The sequence below is a fragment of the Podarcis tiliguerta genome (genome assembly GCF_965153285.1).
Source record: "Podarcis tiliguerta genome assembly, chromosome: 3".
Taxonomy (NCBI): Eukaryota; Metazoa; Chordata; class Lepidosauria; order Squamata; family Lacertidae; genus Podarcis; species Podarcis tiliguerta.
In genome coordinates this window covers 27,348,521-27,368,266 of record NC_139536.1, presented here as the reverse complement: position 1 = coordinate 27,368,266, position 19,746 = coordinate 27,348,521, and the positions used below count along the sequence as shown (strand labels likewise).

The following is a 19,746-nucleotide window of genomic DNA, read 5'->3' as shown; positions in this document are numbered from 1 at the left end:
TTGGCTGACGCCCTACCAATCCGGCCTCTGTCTGGCCAGTGGGACTGCATATGTAAAGCCCTACTTCATATTTATAAGCTCCAATCGGGGCTTTAAGTCCTTGATTAGGAGAGTGTCAGAGCTTTTGGTCCCAACTGGCTGTGCCTATAGGCTTGTCACCAGGAGAACATTTGTGTTAATTGCACTGTGCTGTGTCAAGGAAACTTTGATTTATAGCTGGGGTGCACAAATAATGGTTGCCGAGCGCACATGGATTCGGTAGAACTTTGCCTTCCTGAATCTTTTTCCTTGCACTACGAAGAAGAGTAGGTACCTTTCTTCTTATTTCCCCCTTCCTTTCCTCTTTTCTATGTTATTAAAAAATAATAATAATAACCCTCTTCCCACTTTTATTCCCCCCCAGAACCGGGGCGTGGGGAGAGAATAATAATAGCAATAGTATTAGAGCGCTGAATGCTAGCGTTGTTTCAGGTAATGCTTTCCGGGTTCTGTGTGCATGATTGGGGCTGCTTGTGTCTTGCGTCTTTTGTGCCCGGCTTTATCTGCTAATTCAGTAAGTGGGAGAATTGTTCTCTCTCTCTCTCTCTCTCCAATGTTACCTTTTGAGTCGCAACGCAAGCGGTGCGACTGTCACAGAAGGGGGGGGGTGAGGGAAGCACTCCCCCCTCCCAAAACAGCTGTGTGAGTGACAGTCACTTCTTATTCAGGTACTAAGAATAGGCACTTGGCACAAATGCAGAGTGAATTGTCTAAATAGACATTTCAGAAAGACACATTTATTCCCCCCCCCCCACTTTCCCCCTTCCCCAACAGAATTTAAGAAGGACGTATTCTGAGAACAGGATTTAAATATTTAGGACCTTTTCAGTTAGATATTTTGATCTTTCTGGTGTTTATAGCTATGCATAGTTAGGAGGGGGAACCAGCCCAACTGTTTAATCCCACTTTAAGGATAGTGCTCTGTAATTAAGTAGAACGTAACGTTCCAGTCATTTAGTGACAAATCGGTCTATTAGAGAGCAAGGGAAAGGGTGTGTGCATGTGGCACTTCCTGAGCCAGTATTTTGTTTCAATTGGAATATAGGGTTTTTATGTTTTTTTTTTAAAAAAAAATTAATCATTTACGCAATTGGTACTATTAATTTATTTATCACACACAATAAAGTACTGTAGATGCTTTGTGTATTCAGTACATTTAACATACCTCTTAAAGGCACATAGTTTAATGCATGTTTTCTCAGCTCTTATCGGAGAGCAGAGCAAAGAGTGGGGAGATTCCAAATGCAAATTTGACAGCCTAGAACTTGGAGAGCTTGTAAACTTAATTCCGGGCTAAATAACTACGCACTGTGGAAGCTGTCAGTTGACTCAGCCCTGGACAGAATGCATAGTGTGGCTGTACTAGGAAGTGACAGTGTGTTGTGGATACATGCCCACTAGCTCTCCATAGTGCCTGCATATTATTTTGGTGAGTTGCAATTAAGTCAGAATTGTGTGGGTTTCTTAAAGTGCTTTGGACGTTCAGAAATAATATAGACAATAAAAGAGCTTGCCAATCGGAAACTGGTATGGTGTACGTGCGGGTGGTAAGAGGCAGGATTCCTCGTTCACCTGCAGAAGAAGGTAAATAAACAGTAGTAGCATGCTCACTGAGATACGGTTTATAGATCAGTACTCAGTAAGTTGATGTACAGTGTGGTCTAAAATGTCTTAATCTGTGCATAAGTGCAGTTGTCACTGTTCCAAGTTGAGATGGGTGGTTTTCTTTGGTGGGGGAAGTAGGAGGAGGAGAGATTCTAAAGTTAGGACGATGTTCTTTTTTTAAGGAGCTTTCTTGAATTTACCTTCTTAGAGCTAATTTGAATGATTAGTTTTGATAAGCCGCTTAAAGTAGATGCATTTAAATGAAATCGGGGCACGTGTCTTTTTGGCTCTGGTGGAAGATTCAAACTATTCTCTCTCCCCACCACAATTAGCACTCTTCTCCCCCCCCCCCCCCGCCTCTGTTAAAAGTCTTCCAGATGCAAGGCTAGGTGGATCTGTGGTTTCGTGGGCAGGCAGAACTCTAATGCACTGCAACACATCTGTCTCTATGTCTCAATTAATAGACCACACCGCCTTACTTGCTATTAATATTGCCAGTAATTGTATTTTTGTTTTGTGGCATATAATGCACACCAAACTACAAAGGCAGCTCAGAGATTACATAAAAGTAGTGGACTACTTCTAGAGCTTGCACTTTATTGAGTGTGTATTGTGGTGGTGGGGAGGGAAGCCAGGCTAAAAACTGACAGAACATTTGGGGAGCACATAGACATCTGCCTTACTGACATTAGGTATGCTTTGATATCTGGCTAGCTCATGTTAAAGAATGCAAAAACTTAAAGCCAGCTGCAAACCTTGCTTTTGCCTTTTCAGCAAAACCAGTAATACTAATAATTTCAAATAGCAGTTAATAATGGAACAGATGCAACAAATATAGTTGCCGATTTACGCATGTGTTTGTCACTTTAATTGTTCTAAATGAAACAGTGTGCTCATAATGCAAAATCTCAAACCTCTGATTAAAATGTAACATTGACTAAAGGATTAAAGAGCGGACTTAATTTTACTGACTGTTTTAACAGTTGTCACAGCTGTTGGAAGAAGGAAAGGCAATTGAAACACTCCAAAAAAGGGGAGGGGGAGGAACTAGCTTAGTAAATTTAAACATGATCTCTGAATGCCAGGCATAGAGAGGCAAATAAATTTGTGACTTCAGATGTCTTCTCTGAGCTGTGTACGTTTACCTCTGTAGCTCTGTCCGTTTCATGAATTTGAACCCTCGACCTCTTCCACACTTCCTCCATTAAAATACAACAGTACTGAAATGAGGCACAGCTAAAGTGAATGTCACAGTGTACATTATTTTAGAAAGCAACTTGTTTTGTAGTAAATGTGATATGCCAAGAACTGAAACTTAGGATGGATGGCTAAAATTTTAATAGTGAACACTGATGTCGGAATTGGGAGACCAAAGATACTTGAGTGTTTTGAAAGATTGTTTACAGATTTCACTGTCAAAAAGAGCATAAATTTGAGAGCTACTTTGCTGGAGTCTTCATTTTCTTCTTTGTCAATATCACTTATTTAAATGTGTGTTAGTTCCTCCCTCCTTTTATTGCATAGCTCTTATTTCCAGTAAAATTTGATCTGGAAAATCTATGCAATATTTGCTGTGGGGGAGGGGTAGCTGATAATTAATAAGAAGAAAGTTAATGCTCCTTATTATGACTGCAAAGGTAGACTTCTTGAGGTGAGGGCTGCCTATATCATGGATGTGATAAATCTCCTATATAAATAAGAACACATCATCTGTGGGTAAGAACACGATATGTGTATGCGTATTAATATAATAGGGCGATATGTATGGGGAAGAAACCTAAAGAACACTGTCCCCTAAATTCAAATACAACAAGGTGTAAGCATGCCTACTGATTAAATGAGAATGAGTGTATGGCTTTTCCTATTCAGTTATTACACGTCTACCCAAATGGGCCTTATCATACACTCCCTTACTATATTTTCCAAGTTTGGATTTCTGTTGTTCATATGCCTTTTCTGCAAGTTTTTACAGCTGTCATAGAGTGCAAAGAGCTGGTGCTGAAATGGCTGTCTGACAGCTTTTTATTTGCTGGGCCTGACCTCCCCCCCCTTTTTTTTTTAGTAGTGGTTGCTCCTTTTAATGTGTTTATGGTTCTACTCTTTTATTTACTGAGCCTGGTGTGTTGCAGCAGTAATTAACCTGTGTTATTAGCAAAGCCCTTGTGAATATCCATTAATTCTCTTGAATGGATGATGATTCCCCCCCACTGTTATTTCCCCCCCTCACTTTCTCCCCAAAGGTTTGCTGTCCCATTTTAAAGCAATTCTTACCTTAAGACTTTTTTTGTACATATACTTTGGAAATAATTTATATTACGGGGCATAACTAATACTCTTGATTAGTTGTTTTAAATACACTTAAGAAGTGTGAAGATGGATGGATCTCATCACATTATTCTTTTCTTCTCCTGATAACAACAGAAGCAAACCTATGTTGTTGTTTTTTGGCAAAGCATGATGGTTCAGGAGATGACTTCTGTGGGTTTTATCTGATTTGAAGTTACCTTGGGTATCACTTTGGGAATTTAAAGAAAGGAAAAACATATTAAGCCTGCGGGGGGGGGGGGGGATACTTCCGCTTGGACTGCTGAGGAAAGATAAGGACCGCCTCATTAGCCAAGCCCTACTTTTGCAATTAATTTCAGAATGCATGGCACTATACATCAAACACAGAAGGTAACTTGTATGTGATTGTTTTTAGACAATTCCTGAAACCCCTTCCCATTTTAAGGCAGAAGCTAGTATTTTATGCAGTCTTAGGTTAATAACATAATGCTATATTCTATTTTCTTTCTTTTTTATTAGCAGTGTGGTTAAATAGTCTGGCAAACTTCCTGGTATTGAACATTTCTGATGCACAGTGACCTTTGGCTTTGGTATCGCTGCAAAAGCGTATAGAAATGAAGACCAATATTTATTGACACTCTTCAAAGCAATGGCCCTTTATGAATATTCTTGTTATCCTATTATCAGTCAGTAAAAATGCTGAATGTAAGAAATATGGGATAAATATGGGGTAAATAAGAAATATGGGAGAGCATCTCTCTAGAAGTTTAAAGCAACTCTTTATATTACGTATGCCTTGGTCTCTGCTTCATAACACATTCATTGGGGACAGAAACAATAAACGTTGATATCTACCTAGTGCCTCTCTAGCCCTAGCAAACTCTCAGGAGGAAATCTGTGATTATGCTGGGCTGGTTTGGTTTTTATCTCTTTTACATCCAGTGGCCTTGTATTAAATTGTCATTGTCCTAAAGCACATGAGAGAGAAATGAATTGCACTTCTCGACATGCTCTGACAGTGAAATATTTAGCTTCTCTGTCTCCAATCATACTCATGTGTATATGTTTGATAGTGCTGGAATGACAACCAGCAGTCTCCTGTAGTCTGAGATCCGCATTTTACATATTCTCCACATTTTTGGGGAGGATTCACTCTCTCATTTCCTTCCTTCCTTCCTTCCTTCCTTCCTTCCTTCCTTCCTTTCTTTCTTTCTTTCTTTCTTTCTTTCTTTCTTTCTTTCTTTCTATATCCAGTTACACTTGGCTAAGGCATATCAGTGTTTATTTACACTGATATAAAAAAATTCATGTTTTTATCACAGCTGATAATAGCTGAATAGGCACATAGGCGCCAGCTTTATGTGTCTACATCTTAGAGTATGTACATTGCAATTATATTTGCATGTTGTATACAGTATACATAAGCAAACAGCTTTTGAAATTTGTTATCTTGAAGAAAGAAACTCACTAAATAACAATGTAGATATTAGATTGTCTAGACTTTTTGTTGGCTGATGCGTTCCTTTGGATATACAGTCAGCTGCTGTTATTTTCTCCTTCATATTTCTGTGCAACAGAAGATACCATAATACAGTTCTCTGAACTTCTGCGTTCATCAGTTGTAACAGATAGGATTTTTATGTTTGCATTCCCAAGGCAGAACTGAATGCATAACTCTTCTGACATATGGTCAGTTTTATATAAAAGTATTACTTTTAATAGAAATATTAAAATAGAAAATTAAACTATTTTAATGTAAACTTCTATATGTTGCATTCACCTTTTAATTTTATTTACGCTTGTATTCTAAATGTTTTCTGCTGAGTTCAGATGCTCTTAGAATATTTTTAAAAATCCTTTATAGGAGTTTGCTCTAATTGCTCCAAATTTTATAATAATCAGATACAACGGATTCTAAAAATGTAATTGTTTTGCTCTCCAAAGTAACTTGTGTCATTCTTGCATAATGATACATGCCTGAAGACTAAATCCTCCTAAGAAGCTGCAATCCTTTAAAAATATGCATATTATTAAGCTCCATTTATTTCAGCGGGACATACTGGTGAATAATAAGACTTAAGATAGCAACATAGCCTTATTTGATCATGTAGTATATAGAACTCAATGCAATTATGCTGTATTCCTTCCTTTCCAATTGTGAAACATTTATTCTCTCCAGTCAGAGCAAGTTAGTAGTTAAAACAGGCTCCTCTATATAAATAAAATGCTTTTTAAATTTTATGAAAGAAAACTTTTGCCTAGAATTCCCCCCCCCCTTTCAAAACACTTGCTTTATCCCATCACCAATTATTGCTTCATAAAAGGTGCTTTTTAAAAAAAGAATTTTCTCCTTTTTTGCATATCTGGGTCATAAGTTCTTGTTGCGCATAATGTTGAGTTGAATTTCCCTTTTTTAATCTAAAGGCTGTATTAAAAATTATGCCTCTAAAGGGGGGGCAGATAGCTGTCATGCTAAAATGTACATCTGTTATGACAGTATTTAATGAAAGCAGGTGTTGCTTTTTTAAAAGTTTTCTTTCTCTCCCACCTTCCCACAAATAAACTAATGCATGTATTATTGTTTTAAAGAACTGTGTATATTTTACACATATTTTAAAATACAGTAGCAATGTACAAAAGCCGACAGTCTTATTTTTTTCTCCTTTATAACTGGAAAAAGGTATTTTCTTCAGTAACTGTAAATCTGAAATGTGTTAATCATCTAAATAATAGAATTCATATAGTACTGAAACTAAAGCTTAAAATACAACTTAAGTATTTTTAAAGTATCAATTCCTAGAAGTCAAATTTGTAAGTTTAGATCAAACAATCTTGCTGTGCTTGTGTAGTGGGAGGCTGCTGGTTTGCTCCATCACCTACAGGCCTCCTTTCTTCCCAAAATCTACTTAGGAGAGTTTCCTCTGGAACCAGTTTTTGCAGGGCAGGGGGATGCAAGGGGGGGGGGAGAGATATCCACCCTCCCCAGCCCAATAAGGGAAAGTGTCTTCCACTCGAGCAGTGGAATCTTTGGGTACCCTCCATTAAAACAAGCGCAACTAGCCTTGTGAATTCTGATAGAAAACAATGGTAAAACAAAAATCCACATAGACCTTTTCCTCAGCCTGATTAGTTTGCACGCTGCTGTCTCACTTATTCCTCTGTGTCTTTTCATGTTTTGAGTGAGACAAAAGTGCACATCTCCTTTTCATCATTTTGATTGGAACTACATACCATATGTAATGTGTTTTGGCAGCACTTACCTAGCCAAAGAAAACAAATTAATATTAGCCATGCTGAGGGGCATCCGAAGTATCACAGATGTGTCGATTTAGCTTTGCTCCATCACACACCCTTTCCTTAAACAACTGGTCAAGCTGTCGCAAGATGTTGCATGGGCTACAAAGCGATTTTAATAGGTGTGATCAGACGTTGATGGCTGTGGCTAGTTAGAATGAGAACATGTTGCCAATCTGTGGATGCTTGTTTTCAAACCCACATAGCAAAAAATGTGTGGAGCGCCAGCCAGAAACAAGACGACCTCAGTTCAAACTTTTATCTCCTTAAAAGCACACAGATGTACAGTCAGTAACAAATATAATGGATAAAAGACACATAAAGTGAAGTGGGCTTGCCCAAGAGCAATAGTTAAATTCCTTCCCTTATAAAGATGCAAGTAGATAAGAACATAATGTGTAGCGGGGGGAGAATGAGATGGCTTTTTCAACGCTATCTGCTCTTACACCCTGGGTTTCTGTTTCTCTCTTTCCTTATAGTTTGTCAACAACAATAGTATTGGAGAAAACGTCCACTATTTTCTGCAATGTTTTGTTTTTCTTTGCATTTCTATATCCTACCAACAATAGCGAATAAAATATTAATATCGTACGCGATGGAACATGGTTGTTCATTGCATTCAGACTGCTGTTTGAAATAACATTCAATTTATGTCTTAAGTTGTTAGAAAGCAAGGGCTGACCTTTATATATGGATGTGCAGTTGCTTTTTTTATTTGTTTGCAAGACATTTTTTTTACGTATTGTAATTACTTGGGGTTTACTGCAGGTTTTAGTTTGATTCTTAAGTTAAAGGCTCTTCTTTTTTCCTTAAATATTCCCAGGTGATGTCAGATGAAAAGGGTATTATGGCTGAAATATACACCAGAGGAATTCATTTTGGCAAGCCTGGTCCATGTAGGTTAGTGAACCAACAAATAAATAATTTGCTTTGTTTGTTTAAAGTTAAGACAGGGAGGGGGGAACATAATAAGGAGGTGGAGCGTCCAAAATTGGGAAATATATAATGGTAGATTTGGAAAGGTGGCAAATATCAACATGCAAATAAATGTATTGACTGATTACGAACACTATACAGTATTTACACAGCAAAAATATATTTTCCAGGTTAGCAGTTTAAATACTCCAATAACGAATAATTGTTCCATAAGTGGCTTATTCTGACAGCAGTCATCTGCCTAGAGGGGATGATCATATGTTCTGAAACAGCATGAAAGTCTGTTTCTTTTACGTTATATTTTCCCAGAAATAGTAGAGGTGGAAGATGGGACTTCTAGTATCTGAAGGAAGACAACTAGGCACAGTATCATCACTGTATTAGAAAATGGTTTTCTACAGGAGTACTAGGGTCACATTAGCAAGAGCTGAGCATCCACTGCCACCAGTTTACATTAGTATGAGTGACACCTGTCCCATCAATCAAGGGGACCATGGCTTCACAGATGGAGAAGCAACAATCGGCTGAATTACACAGCACAGCACACTTGGTTTAATTCATCTCATTGTTTTCCTACAAATCTAAAGGATGCTCATTCTGCTTCTGGAGTTGAGGTAGAAGCACAAGATGGGCTCAGGTGTAGTATGTGCCTGTGTTTTTCTGTTCTGCCAGGGTATTCAGCAAAAGAAGCTGGGATGCATGGGATGGGGGCAATCACACTCCACAGCTTTTGCCTTCTGTGGAGCAAGGATTATGCACTTTGTAATCAAATTTAATATTTATTTTAAGCATTTCTATTGCATATGCTATCTCCATAGTTTGAGTGGTTGCTTTCTGTGTTTACTAATAAACATTAAAAATGAATTAAAGGGAATTAGCAAGCCAAGAGCATGATGAAAAGCAACGCCTATAGAGAAAATGTGTGTTCAATGTCAAAGAAGATTCACGCACCATGATATCATACCAGTATACTGGGATGCCATTATAATGAGGGAAGTAGACCAAGGGTGATAATTCCTAAGGCCTCTTGTTGCCTTGCTGCCACCCACTTTTTGTCTGGTATGTTTCTGGCATGTTTTTATAGAGGGACCTTTTTCATGATTGCAGTTTGAGGATACACACTGCTGGCATTTTTGTGTCACCAGTGTCAAGCAGCAAACCTGTGGCATGTTGAAATCAGTCAACAGTTCTTCGAAGATACAGCTTATGTTTGATTGTGTGTAAATACAGTTAGTTAGTTGGGTTTATCTGATAGCCTGGCAGAAAGAGAGAGAAGCAGGACAAACTGTTTTCAGTAACTGCGCTGTTCATACACCTGATAAGATTGAGAGTGCTTTCGGCTGCTGATATGCTTTGAATAAGAAAAGAATAATCACTTCCACTGGCACCAGCTTATCAGGAATGGAGCAAAATGCCAACACTTTTACATTAGCAAAAGTAAATGTTTTAGACATGTCATGCCTTTTTTCCATTTAAATTGAATAGTAGGGTGCTTGTGAGTATGCAGTAATGAAGGGGAGGACTTAATACCTTGACTAAAGTGCAGGTGAATATATTGAGAAAGAAGCCCTTGGCAACAACAACAGCTCTTTTGATAAGTGGACTACATCTGTTTCAAGCGTTCTTCAGAAAATTTCAGCATCTTTATCCATTCTATTAAATGTGTGTCCTAATCTTACCAGGGAGCACATACTTTATATTCTGACATAGCCATCATTGTTTTCAATAATGTGAGACTAGAAATTTAATCATCGCTATAATGTAAAGCTAAAAGTCATATAATATTTCCCAGTATATTTATTTTGTGGCGGTTTTTAAAGCAAAACAAAAGTCTACTCTTTTTTATTTTATAAAAAAAATGAAATGACATGAAACAAAGAGAAGTATATAGGCAGCTTTCTTAAAAAATTAATTTTGTACCATAGTGTGATCCTGTGCATGTCAGGTCTGATGTACCGGTAAATCCTATTGAGTTTAATGGGCCTTATTCCCAGATTAGTGCATGTAGAACTGTAACGTTAAAGTCTCAATATACGTATAGTCAATATATATACTAACACCGTCACTTAAGTGGACAAAAACAACACATACTTGGTAAGACATTGTTTGAGGTTTGACTAATTTTATATACAATTAATTAAAATATATATAATATTTAGCATTACAAGCCGCTGCTTTAGTTGATCCTTTTAGTTGATCCTTAGGGAAGTATGTTATTTTGAGGCTGTTCTAATATCATACTATAACATTATTATGCTTCTCTTCCTGCGTGCAGATAACTTTGATGCACTCAGGTTGATAAATGGTACTATAAACCACAGTTGATTGATTTGGGATTTTTATTCATTATCCTCATTGAGATCACTGTCGCCCATTTGTGTCAATAGCATTCGATTAATCGAGACACCCTTGTTCTGTACCTTTAACTGAGAGTGGGACTTTTAAGAGCAAAATGTTGACAAGCTGATAAATGGTCCCAACCGTTCTGGTTTCAATAGGCATTTTGTATGGGCAAATATATATTTCATTGGCAAGTTTATTTTCACAATTTGAGACCTTCATTTAGAGGAAAGGTCTTCAGTTTAAGGTTTATCAAATTTTAGCTAAAGACAACTGGCTCCATTTGTGTGTAAAATAATTTAAGTACTTACTTGAGGCAAACTTCATGCTTTAAGAGTTGTTGCTCAGAGGTTTCATTCTTCTGCGAAGATGTCAACTGTAAATATAAAAATGCATCACTGAAAATGTAATGGTTTAAAGATTCAAACTGAAATAAAATTGTCTGCCTGGGGAAAACACTGCAATCAAAATAAAGTAGTCTTATCTCCTCCTGAAGCAGGCATATTTGGAAGCAGTGCTGGAAGGCAGCAGGGCACACCACTGTTTTCTTTTAGCCACTAATAACATTGCCTGGAAATCAACAATATTACTCCAAACCACAAATACCAAATTATCGGTAAGTTACTATTGCCAATGACGTGGATAAACGTGTAGCTGTACAGCCTTGCCCATGTCATTGAAGTATGATTAAACTGTTCCAAAATGGTAATTTTTGGGCTTTCAAAGTGCCTTATTCTTTCAAATCTCTGTGATATTTTTTTTTAAAGTTGCAAAAGATCGTAAATTTTGTAATTGTAGGTCTGGAGTTTTAGCAGCAATCACAACAGCAGAGATTTTTGGGTGTGTGATACATCCAAGTGTGCCTTCTGGAAACCTTTTATTTGACACACACACACACACACACACACACACACACACAAACCCCCGCCCTCAGCTGTGTATGAGCTGATGGAAAGTTCACTGATTTCACTTTAAAAGGCTGGCTGAATTCAGTTGGCTACAGATTAGACCATGGGATGAAAGGCTAGGAGCTGTCTTATGGCTTCTCTGTTGCTGCAGTGTGACTTGGAAAGAGGCTGCGCAGACACTGTTCTGCCCCCTGTGCAGACTAGACTACAGTAGAGACATTACATCAGGGATGATGACATAGAGTCATCTGGTCTCCAGTTGTAGGCTAGCTTCACTCTGCAGTGCCATGGAGAGCGCGACTGCTGTGAAGTCAGTGCTCATCTACCTCAGGAAAAGAGGACCATGTGGAAGTAAGTGAGATGAAAGCAGCCCCATGGCTGCAGAAACAGGCTATATAGGCAACCGTCCTCAAAAGCGAAGGTCTAAAATTAGATGCTTGTCTCACTTTCCTGCGACAGTGGTCCTACAATTTGGAGAAGGGATGTAGTTCAACGGTAAAGGACATTATTTGCGTGTAAAGGACCTAGTTTTAGGAAAGGGTTGTAGCTTAGCGGTAGGGCATGCAGAAATTCCCAGGTTTTGCATAGAACTGGCAATATTCTAGTTTGAAACCCTGGAGATTACCAAGTAAAAGCAACTTTTGTAACTTCCTATGTTTTGTGGCAAAGCATAGATGCAGGGACCAATAGGCTCTTTCTATGCACTTATTCTTCAGTCTCAGGACAGTGCTCTTAACATGTGCTAAGCAGATATTAGGGTCAGATAATTTGACCGGGCCTCATTAGCAGAGAGTAAATGGGCAAGGTGGAACATCTATAGTAGCTACCAAGGTGTTGCATTGTAGTGAGCACAAATAATGGGCATAAAGAGCGAGAGAGCGCTGAGAAACAAACTGGTATGCTAAAGTTGGTATCTACCCAGTATATAAAATCTACTGTTTAGAGATGTGATGCTATTATAAAGCGGGGGGAAAGAGATGTAATGTTACACTTTTTAGTGGAAGGGGCTGATGCTTGACAGGGAAATTATTTTTTCCTGTGGTATTGATTGAGGTTGCAACCTTAGGCACATTTACTAGGGAGGACCAACTGAAAAATATAAGACTTCCATGGGCCTGCACTATTAAGTGTTTAAGCTTATAAAGCTATATAAAATTTTGGCCTGTAGATCTGTTTTCAACTGATCATGCTGAAGATGGGAGGTAAGAATACTTTTAGTTCTCTGTGTGTCTGTGTTTGCATGTTCCAGAAACTTATAGGGCTAGCTGAGAAGAATGGTCTCTTGATCGCGCGTGTGGGCACACATATCACACTCTCTCCTTCTTACACTTTAAATGTCAGTGTTCTAATTGGCACTGAAAACGATTCCAATTTTTATGTGGGGTTTGCATATTTATAACACTGCATATTTATATGGGGTTTGCACTTTCAGTGCCATTCTTCATTCTTTATTCAAACCACCGCAAGCAAAATCAGAACTCATCCAGTTGAGTTGTATGCAAATGTCCTTACAAAATTCCCTATAAGTAGGAGGGAATTTACTAAGTTTGGGAGTAGATACTTGAGTTATTTTTTTCTTAGGCGGAATGGAATGTATGCCAAATTTATTTAATTTTATATATATATAATAGTAGCAAATATTTATTTATTTTTAAAAAAAGTTTTAAAAGGTATTTTGTTTTGCTGAAAAAATTGTGCAAGTCCCTACACACTATAGGAAAAGTACCTGAATGTGAATCATGGTGATTTTAGAAAGCTTTTAAAACTCAGATCAGCTTTTGTTTTGGGTTCAGTAGGGCAACTTTTGTTGATGGTCTAGGTGGGGTTAGCTGAGATTCACTTAAAGCAGCACAAGCCATAAACTTGTGGTAGGCTACTAGTCGGTGGCAGGTGTGAACAACATAAAACAGGATTAACACTGAACCAAAGTGTGCACTAAAAACAGAAGCCCTGCCTTGCTTTTACAAGGACAGTCAAATAGAAACACACGGTCACCATGCACACTCTATTTACTAAACACTGTCCAGTGGGCGATGTCAATGGTCCTGTTCAGCAGCTTCTCATATTCTGCTCCTCTACCTTTATGTATGTTTTCCCTTGATTAGTCTAGATTTATTTGGCATTTTGTTTTATGTGCACCCAAGGATATGCTTTCAGCACTTGAAAAATAAGTAATAACGCATTTTTGTTATTCCTGTATTATTATTTTTTTAAAAAATCTTTCTTTTTGTCTGGAAGGAAGTTCATGAATTTATAAGTACAGTGGTACCTCGGGTTAAATACTTAATTTGTTCCGGAGGTCCGTACTTAACCTGAAACTGTTCTTAACCTGAAGCACCACTTTAGCTAATGGGGCCTCTTGCTGCTGCCGTGCCGCCGGAGCACAATTTCTGTTCTCATCCTGAAGCAAAGTTCTTAACCTGAAGCACTATTTCTGGGTTAGTGGAGTCTGTAACCTGAAGCGTATGTAACCCGAGGTACCACTGTATGTTCTTGCGTTCAAAGGAACTCTGGTGTCACTCCCATCTTGCCGAAGTTTGAGGGTAGGGTGGGAGAGCAAAAGTGGTATTTTTAGGGGCAAGACAGCTTGAGCCATGGGACTCAAAAGAACCAGGGACCTGAAATGGAATGTGAAGGGTATAGAAGCTACAATCTTTACTTCCAGCACTAGTATAAACTAAAATGAAAACTTAAAAGTAGCAAAACTACGGTCTTAAGACTGGACATGTACTGTAGGAAATGGCGATAGATAGGAATGCAGTCTCTTATGAATCACTTTGATAGTTTTAATGTCCTAATGTTATAAATAGGCTTTGAAAAAGAAATCTGTGGTGCTGATTTTTTTTAGTTATTTTAGTGTCTATATTTTATGCATCAGTACACAGCTTTAGAAGTATTATCTTAAACAAAAAGACAGGACTTGGTATTGAATAAAAGTGGATCTTAGTAGACGTATAGTTGTGCTAAGAGCTTCCACTCTTCCCTTACCCTCCATTGCATTGCAGATGAATAAGAGGGTCTACATTTTTGCCCTTGTTGTTATCTAGAATATCAATGTGACAATTTCTGAGTTGGCTTCATTGCTCCCCAGTAATAAATTGGTATTTTATCCGACCTGAGCAATTTAGTCTCTTAGTAAAATGTGTATTTAAGGTGAGAGAGTATTAATAAATAGTCTATGTAATTTCCTCTCAGCACATGAATGTCTAAGCTGGCTCACTTTTCTTGACAACCTCAGAGAAACCACACACACACACACGGCACAGTATTCATTTGAGCACCTGAATATATTGAGAGATTTTGGAAAGTGCCCAGCTATCTTGTGTAGGTGCTTGGTAACAAAGCAGCTAGGTTTTCAAAATTGCTGTGCACCCTGCAGCTCCCATTGAGAAAAGTAGGGGATGCTGCGTTTCAGCGTCTTTGAAATTCTGACCCCAATTGTAGCAGCTGTGCACTTTGGTGAATTATGGTATCTAGATTCAATATAGCTAATTTAAAAGTACAGCTCTTTTTCCCACCAAGCAGAAACACTTTCTGCTGCCTTTTTGAAAACGGCATTGGGGCATAATAATTATTTTTCAGATACTGTGTTGTCCTGTTTCCCCCTGTGTGCCTGCATGCACAAACATGAATGTGCATGCTTCTGAACATAATTATGGTTAAACAGATTTATTTGAAGCGAGAACAATTTCTGATATAAAGGTGCTGTTAAGTCTTCAATCCTGAATCCACTTGCCAGTGAATCACATTGAATTCAGTGGATTTATACTTTTGAGTAAGCATGTAGAGGATTGTGCAGTACACATGTGGCAGAATTATATTAAAAATCAAGTACAATTTATCAGAGCATATGCTATGTTAAAGGAGTCACATTTATGAAGTGCATTTATGATTTTGGAGAAAAAAACTTATACATTTCATAGAACACTTAAACCAAAGGTTCATTGATACCGTTCTTCTGTCACAAAGTGATATCCCAGAAGCACTGTGACCTCTTTAAATGTGTGCATGATTGTGTTCCTATTCCCTTCAAAAAGTGAGCACCACACAGGCACAACTGAAATTTTGAAAGCCCCACTGGGAATGTTATTGAAGGGCATGATATATAAATCCCTTAAATAACTAGAATTTGGGAGAAGAGGACAACTTGAAGTTTATTCTTATATTTCGAGTCCCATGAAGGTTTGAAATTATTCAGAAGGCATTTTATACAAACACATATCTTAAATGCTTGTGAAATTGTAATGGCAATAATATTTTCAGTAAGCTAAAGCATTCTGCTAAAAATGGTTGCTTTTAATCACATTGCCTCACCTAAACCAGTGCTCTTTACTGGCTAATGCATTGAAAGTCTTCCCGTGCCTCAAATTGTTTCTCTATTCAAATTGGAGGAAGGAGGTGATAGCACACATAAATTGACTTACTACTCCATTTTGGGTGCCATGAGCACATCTGCATTTCTGGACTGGGGTTAAAATATGGAACCAAGACCCACTTACTTTAAAAGATATCCCCCCTCCCCACCAAATAAAATACATGATGTTTGCATAGGTTTTATTTGATTATTAAGCTGTAATGTGGTTAGGTAATAGTATGACTTAGATGATAATAAATAGAGTATATATTTTGTTTGTAGCCACAATCCTTTGCACTGAATATTGGATGTTGTAATGAAAAGTTCATTTATTTTCATTAATATCCCTTTGGTGGGGAGCATGGGAAAGAAGTTACCATATGGAAAGACAGCCTAAAACATCCCAGTGAGTACTGTATATATGCAAGCAACCTGGAACTTATTTGGATACAGTATATAAATAGTATCTGTAAGTTTTCTCCCCTGAGCGACATACCTCGGTTTAACAACAGTACGGTTTAAGGACGATTTGGTTTACAAACTCCGCAAAACCGGAAATAGTGTCTTGGTTTGAGAACTTTACCTTGGTCTAAGAACGGAATCCAAATGGTGGAAGGGCACCGGCGGCGGGAGGCCTCATAAGGCAAAGTGCGCCTTGGTTTAAGAATGGTTTTGGTTTAAGAACGGACTTCTGGAATGGATTAAGTTCGTAAACCGAGGTACCACCTTGGAGACTGTGACATGGGTTTATGCACACCCTTCTGATTCCCAGGTACTTAGTCTGAATATCAACCACTATGACTGCTATTCGGGTTTTCTAACCATAGGATCTCCTGCTATCACGAGTAGATATGCCCTAATATATATTTGTGTTACTATTTTTTTACATCCTGCCCTTCCTTCTGAAGTAGCTCAGGGCAACAAGTATAATCACATAGCCTGTAAAATATCCTATATTACCATATTGGGATTGGAGAAAATTGTTGACAGAAATTGACCCCATATCAATTCTCTAAAAGTGTATGTGCGGGGGCACATAAAAATGTGCATGCTGAACAGCTTATTTTAGGAAGAGTTGGGTGTAGCTTGAAAGTCTGCATACTGCATTGGTAACTTGGGTTAACGAAATAAAGATTTTACTGTCCTATATTTTGTTTTAAAGGCAATTGGTACCTGATATCATCACTGACTAAAGCTGATGAAATCATTCTCGAACCCTTTCTTTCTTTTTCTTTTCTTTTTCTGCCTTGGCATTAAAAGTGAACAGGGCCTTAAAGGTTGAGGGCCTTGACCAGTGCTCCTAAGGGTATAAAAGTTTGCATGCTTATCTGAAGCTTATCCAAACTGCTTAACCTCTTTGGCCTCAAAATCGGTCTGGAAATCCTAGGAGAGCAGACTGTCTCGCGAGATCTTAAATAGAACTTTCTGTGTGCCAGGTCAGAAATATATCAAGAGTGTTAAATAGGATTTCAGGGATTTTTCCTTCTCTTTCCATCCTCACAGCTTTCTCCTCCTTTTTTTGCAAAACATTTGAGTACACATTTTCTCCAAGTGCTGTTGTCAATTTAGATCATTACCAATTTAGATAATTATTAATATAGACAGACCCTGTCAAATTCCTGTTTTATTCAATCCAAAATGGTTGTTTAAATCTGTAAATTGCACAACCTTGCAATGTTTCTTACAAATTATAGCAAACACTTATTTTGCTGTTCTGAGCAACTAGAATTAGTATTTATTTAGTGAGCAAAGAGCATGAGATAAGTTACTGTATCATAATTACGGGATAGTGACCAAACTTTAAAAACCTGCTATACAGAAAGTGTCGTTAATGACACAAGGTAACTCGTGTCTGCATTGATGTAAGAATGGTGCGCTTCAGAGGACAGAAAGTGTATAAACTCCTGGGTACTGGACAAATAGGTACCATTGGTGAAGTGTAGTAATGTGCAAGAAAGAAAAGTAGAAGGAAAACAAATAGAAAATTAGTTTGACTTTTCTGTCACCTGTGAACAAAAACATGCCCACATTGTTCATTTTCCATTACTGTATATGAAGAAAATGCTTCGTATGTACTGTATTGCTGTATCCATTGGTTCCAGTAATTTTAAGCCTCCAAATTTGTACTGTAATAAGATTTCCATAGTATGTATCTCGAAGCTGGAAGTTAGGCTAAATTCAGTACACCTAAAACTGTCATTGTCTTCAGTGGGGATTTAGGGGCTGCATGGAACAAGTAATATGGCTTCAGGCAGAAACTCAGAACAGTTCTTTAAGAAATCAGTTGACATCACCAAATGCATAATGGTTTGCGAATGGTAAAATGGAATTGGAAACCACAATAGGAAGCAGCTTTGTTTGTGCATCGTATATTTCAGTAAATATTCGTGCTCTGGGAATGGCTTATTTATCACCTCCTATATCACACCTGTTTCTAAGCCATGTGCCAGTAAAAAAATAAAAATAGGGTGGACGAGGGCTTCTTTGAGAAGATCGATACATCCCATGATTATTATTACTATTATTTTTTAAAGAAACTGAATTTGGTTAGAAAATGCAAGTGAGCAGCTGGCTATTTATTTAACTCATTCCCATAGTTTTGTACATAGATTCTCTTCCTCCTCCCCTTCCCCCTTTCTTGCATAGCACTTTCTGCTACACTGATGATAATGTACCTGGAAGGAAAAAGCAGTGCAAGCCGAGGCAGCCAGCGTCAGACAGGGCGGTCTGCCATCTGTCCCACCTGCTGCATTCATGTGTCCATCTGGTTCCTGCAATTGCTCATTGCAAGCTTCAACAGAAGAATGTTCAGCCTGAAAAGGAGGCAGTGTGAATTATTTAGGTACCTCTAGTGTAAATAAAGAAAGGGAAATAGAAGGTGGGGAGTTGAGGGCTATGGATGGCTTAGGAGAGGCAGTGAGCCTCTCTCACTCCTGGGTGCTTTGGAATGCGTTAATGCATGAGAGCATTTGATTTGCATATAGATTTAGATGTATAGATGATTACAAAGCCAATGAGTTTTATCTAGATTTAGATAGCCTGGTTTGCCCATAAAATATAGCCTGTTTTCGGGAGGAGAACCTTTTGGGACTTTTAGCCTAAGTGGAGCTGATGAAATCTAATGCTTAGAAGCATTAATTTAGCAGAAATAAAATATTTCCCTTTTTAAGAGCTTTTGGTGCCCTTTGTTAACCAAGAGTTTATAAGTGCTAGAACGTCTTGGGAGCTTTATACAACATGTGCTGTTTTCAGACAACCATGACTACGTATATTGTAACATTCATTTGGAAAGGAGTATATTTCTTCTGCTTGTCCATAGTAGTTTAAAATGTTTTATTTCTGCCCTTCCCATTTTTAGACAGTTTCCTATTAATAGATTTACAAGTGCTTTACATTAAAACTAATAAATCCAGGTACAAAATTGATTTTTAATGGTAAAACATACCTTACATCTGGATATGGTTTGGATGTATGTACATATATGTAATAGAAACTACTTACGCAGACAAGGGAAAAGTGAAGCACAATATTTAGCAAAATAGGTAAAGTCAATATATTTTTGTCTGCTTTTAGAATTCAGAAAGAAATCTTGGATGATTTAAGGTCACCTTTATTACAAATGCTTTTTGCCCTCCCCCTTAAAAACACGCCTTATAAATATCAATTGTGTATATTTGGCATGTTAGTTTTATCTGGAATGCTTTTAAAAACACAACTCTTCAATTTTTTAATACATACAAACTTTGATTTTACGTAATGCAATTTTTATGACCCAGAAAATGAAGAGAGCCCAGGTGTCAAATTTCGGTGAGAGGGAAGTATTTTCAATTCCTAAGCAGTCTCCACCTTAGTCTAATTTTATTTTATTTTTAGCATAAAATCAGAACTTTCATAAGATGTATCTTTAAAAAGGTCTAGCGGTAGGTATCATTGTTTTGCCTAGTTTTAGATCTAGGAAATAAAGGAACTAAGCATCTTGCTATC

At 37.8% G+C, this 19,746-nt stretch overlaps 1 protein-coding gene across 34 annotated transcripts in view; it reads left to right on the top strand.

Moving 5' to 3' along the window:
• Nucleotides 1–19,746, top strand: part of ESRRG (estrogen related receptor gamma) — a 545,323-nt gene that overhangs the window by 349,817 nt on the left and 175,760 nt on the right. For 16 of the 34 annotated variants that reach the window (XM_083433321.1, XM_083433333.1, XM_083433313.1 and 13 more), the window contains one exon: nucleotides 8,048–8,124. The exons of 6 other annotated variants lie outside the window; for them this stretch is intronic. In XM_083433321.1, coding sequence (XP_083289447.1) covers nucleotides 8,051–8,124 — 74 coding nt within the window. In that variant the 5' untranslated portion in view covers nucleotides 8,048–8,050. Of the gene's footprint in view, nucleotides 1–72; nucleotides 310–1,385; nucleotides 1,624–8,047; nucleotides 8,125–10,996; nucleotides 11,117–19,746 lie in introns of those variants that run through there. 12 more of the 34 variants (XM_083433331.1, XM_083433336.1, XM_083433328.1 and 9 more) reach the window with 10 other exon arrangements.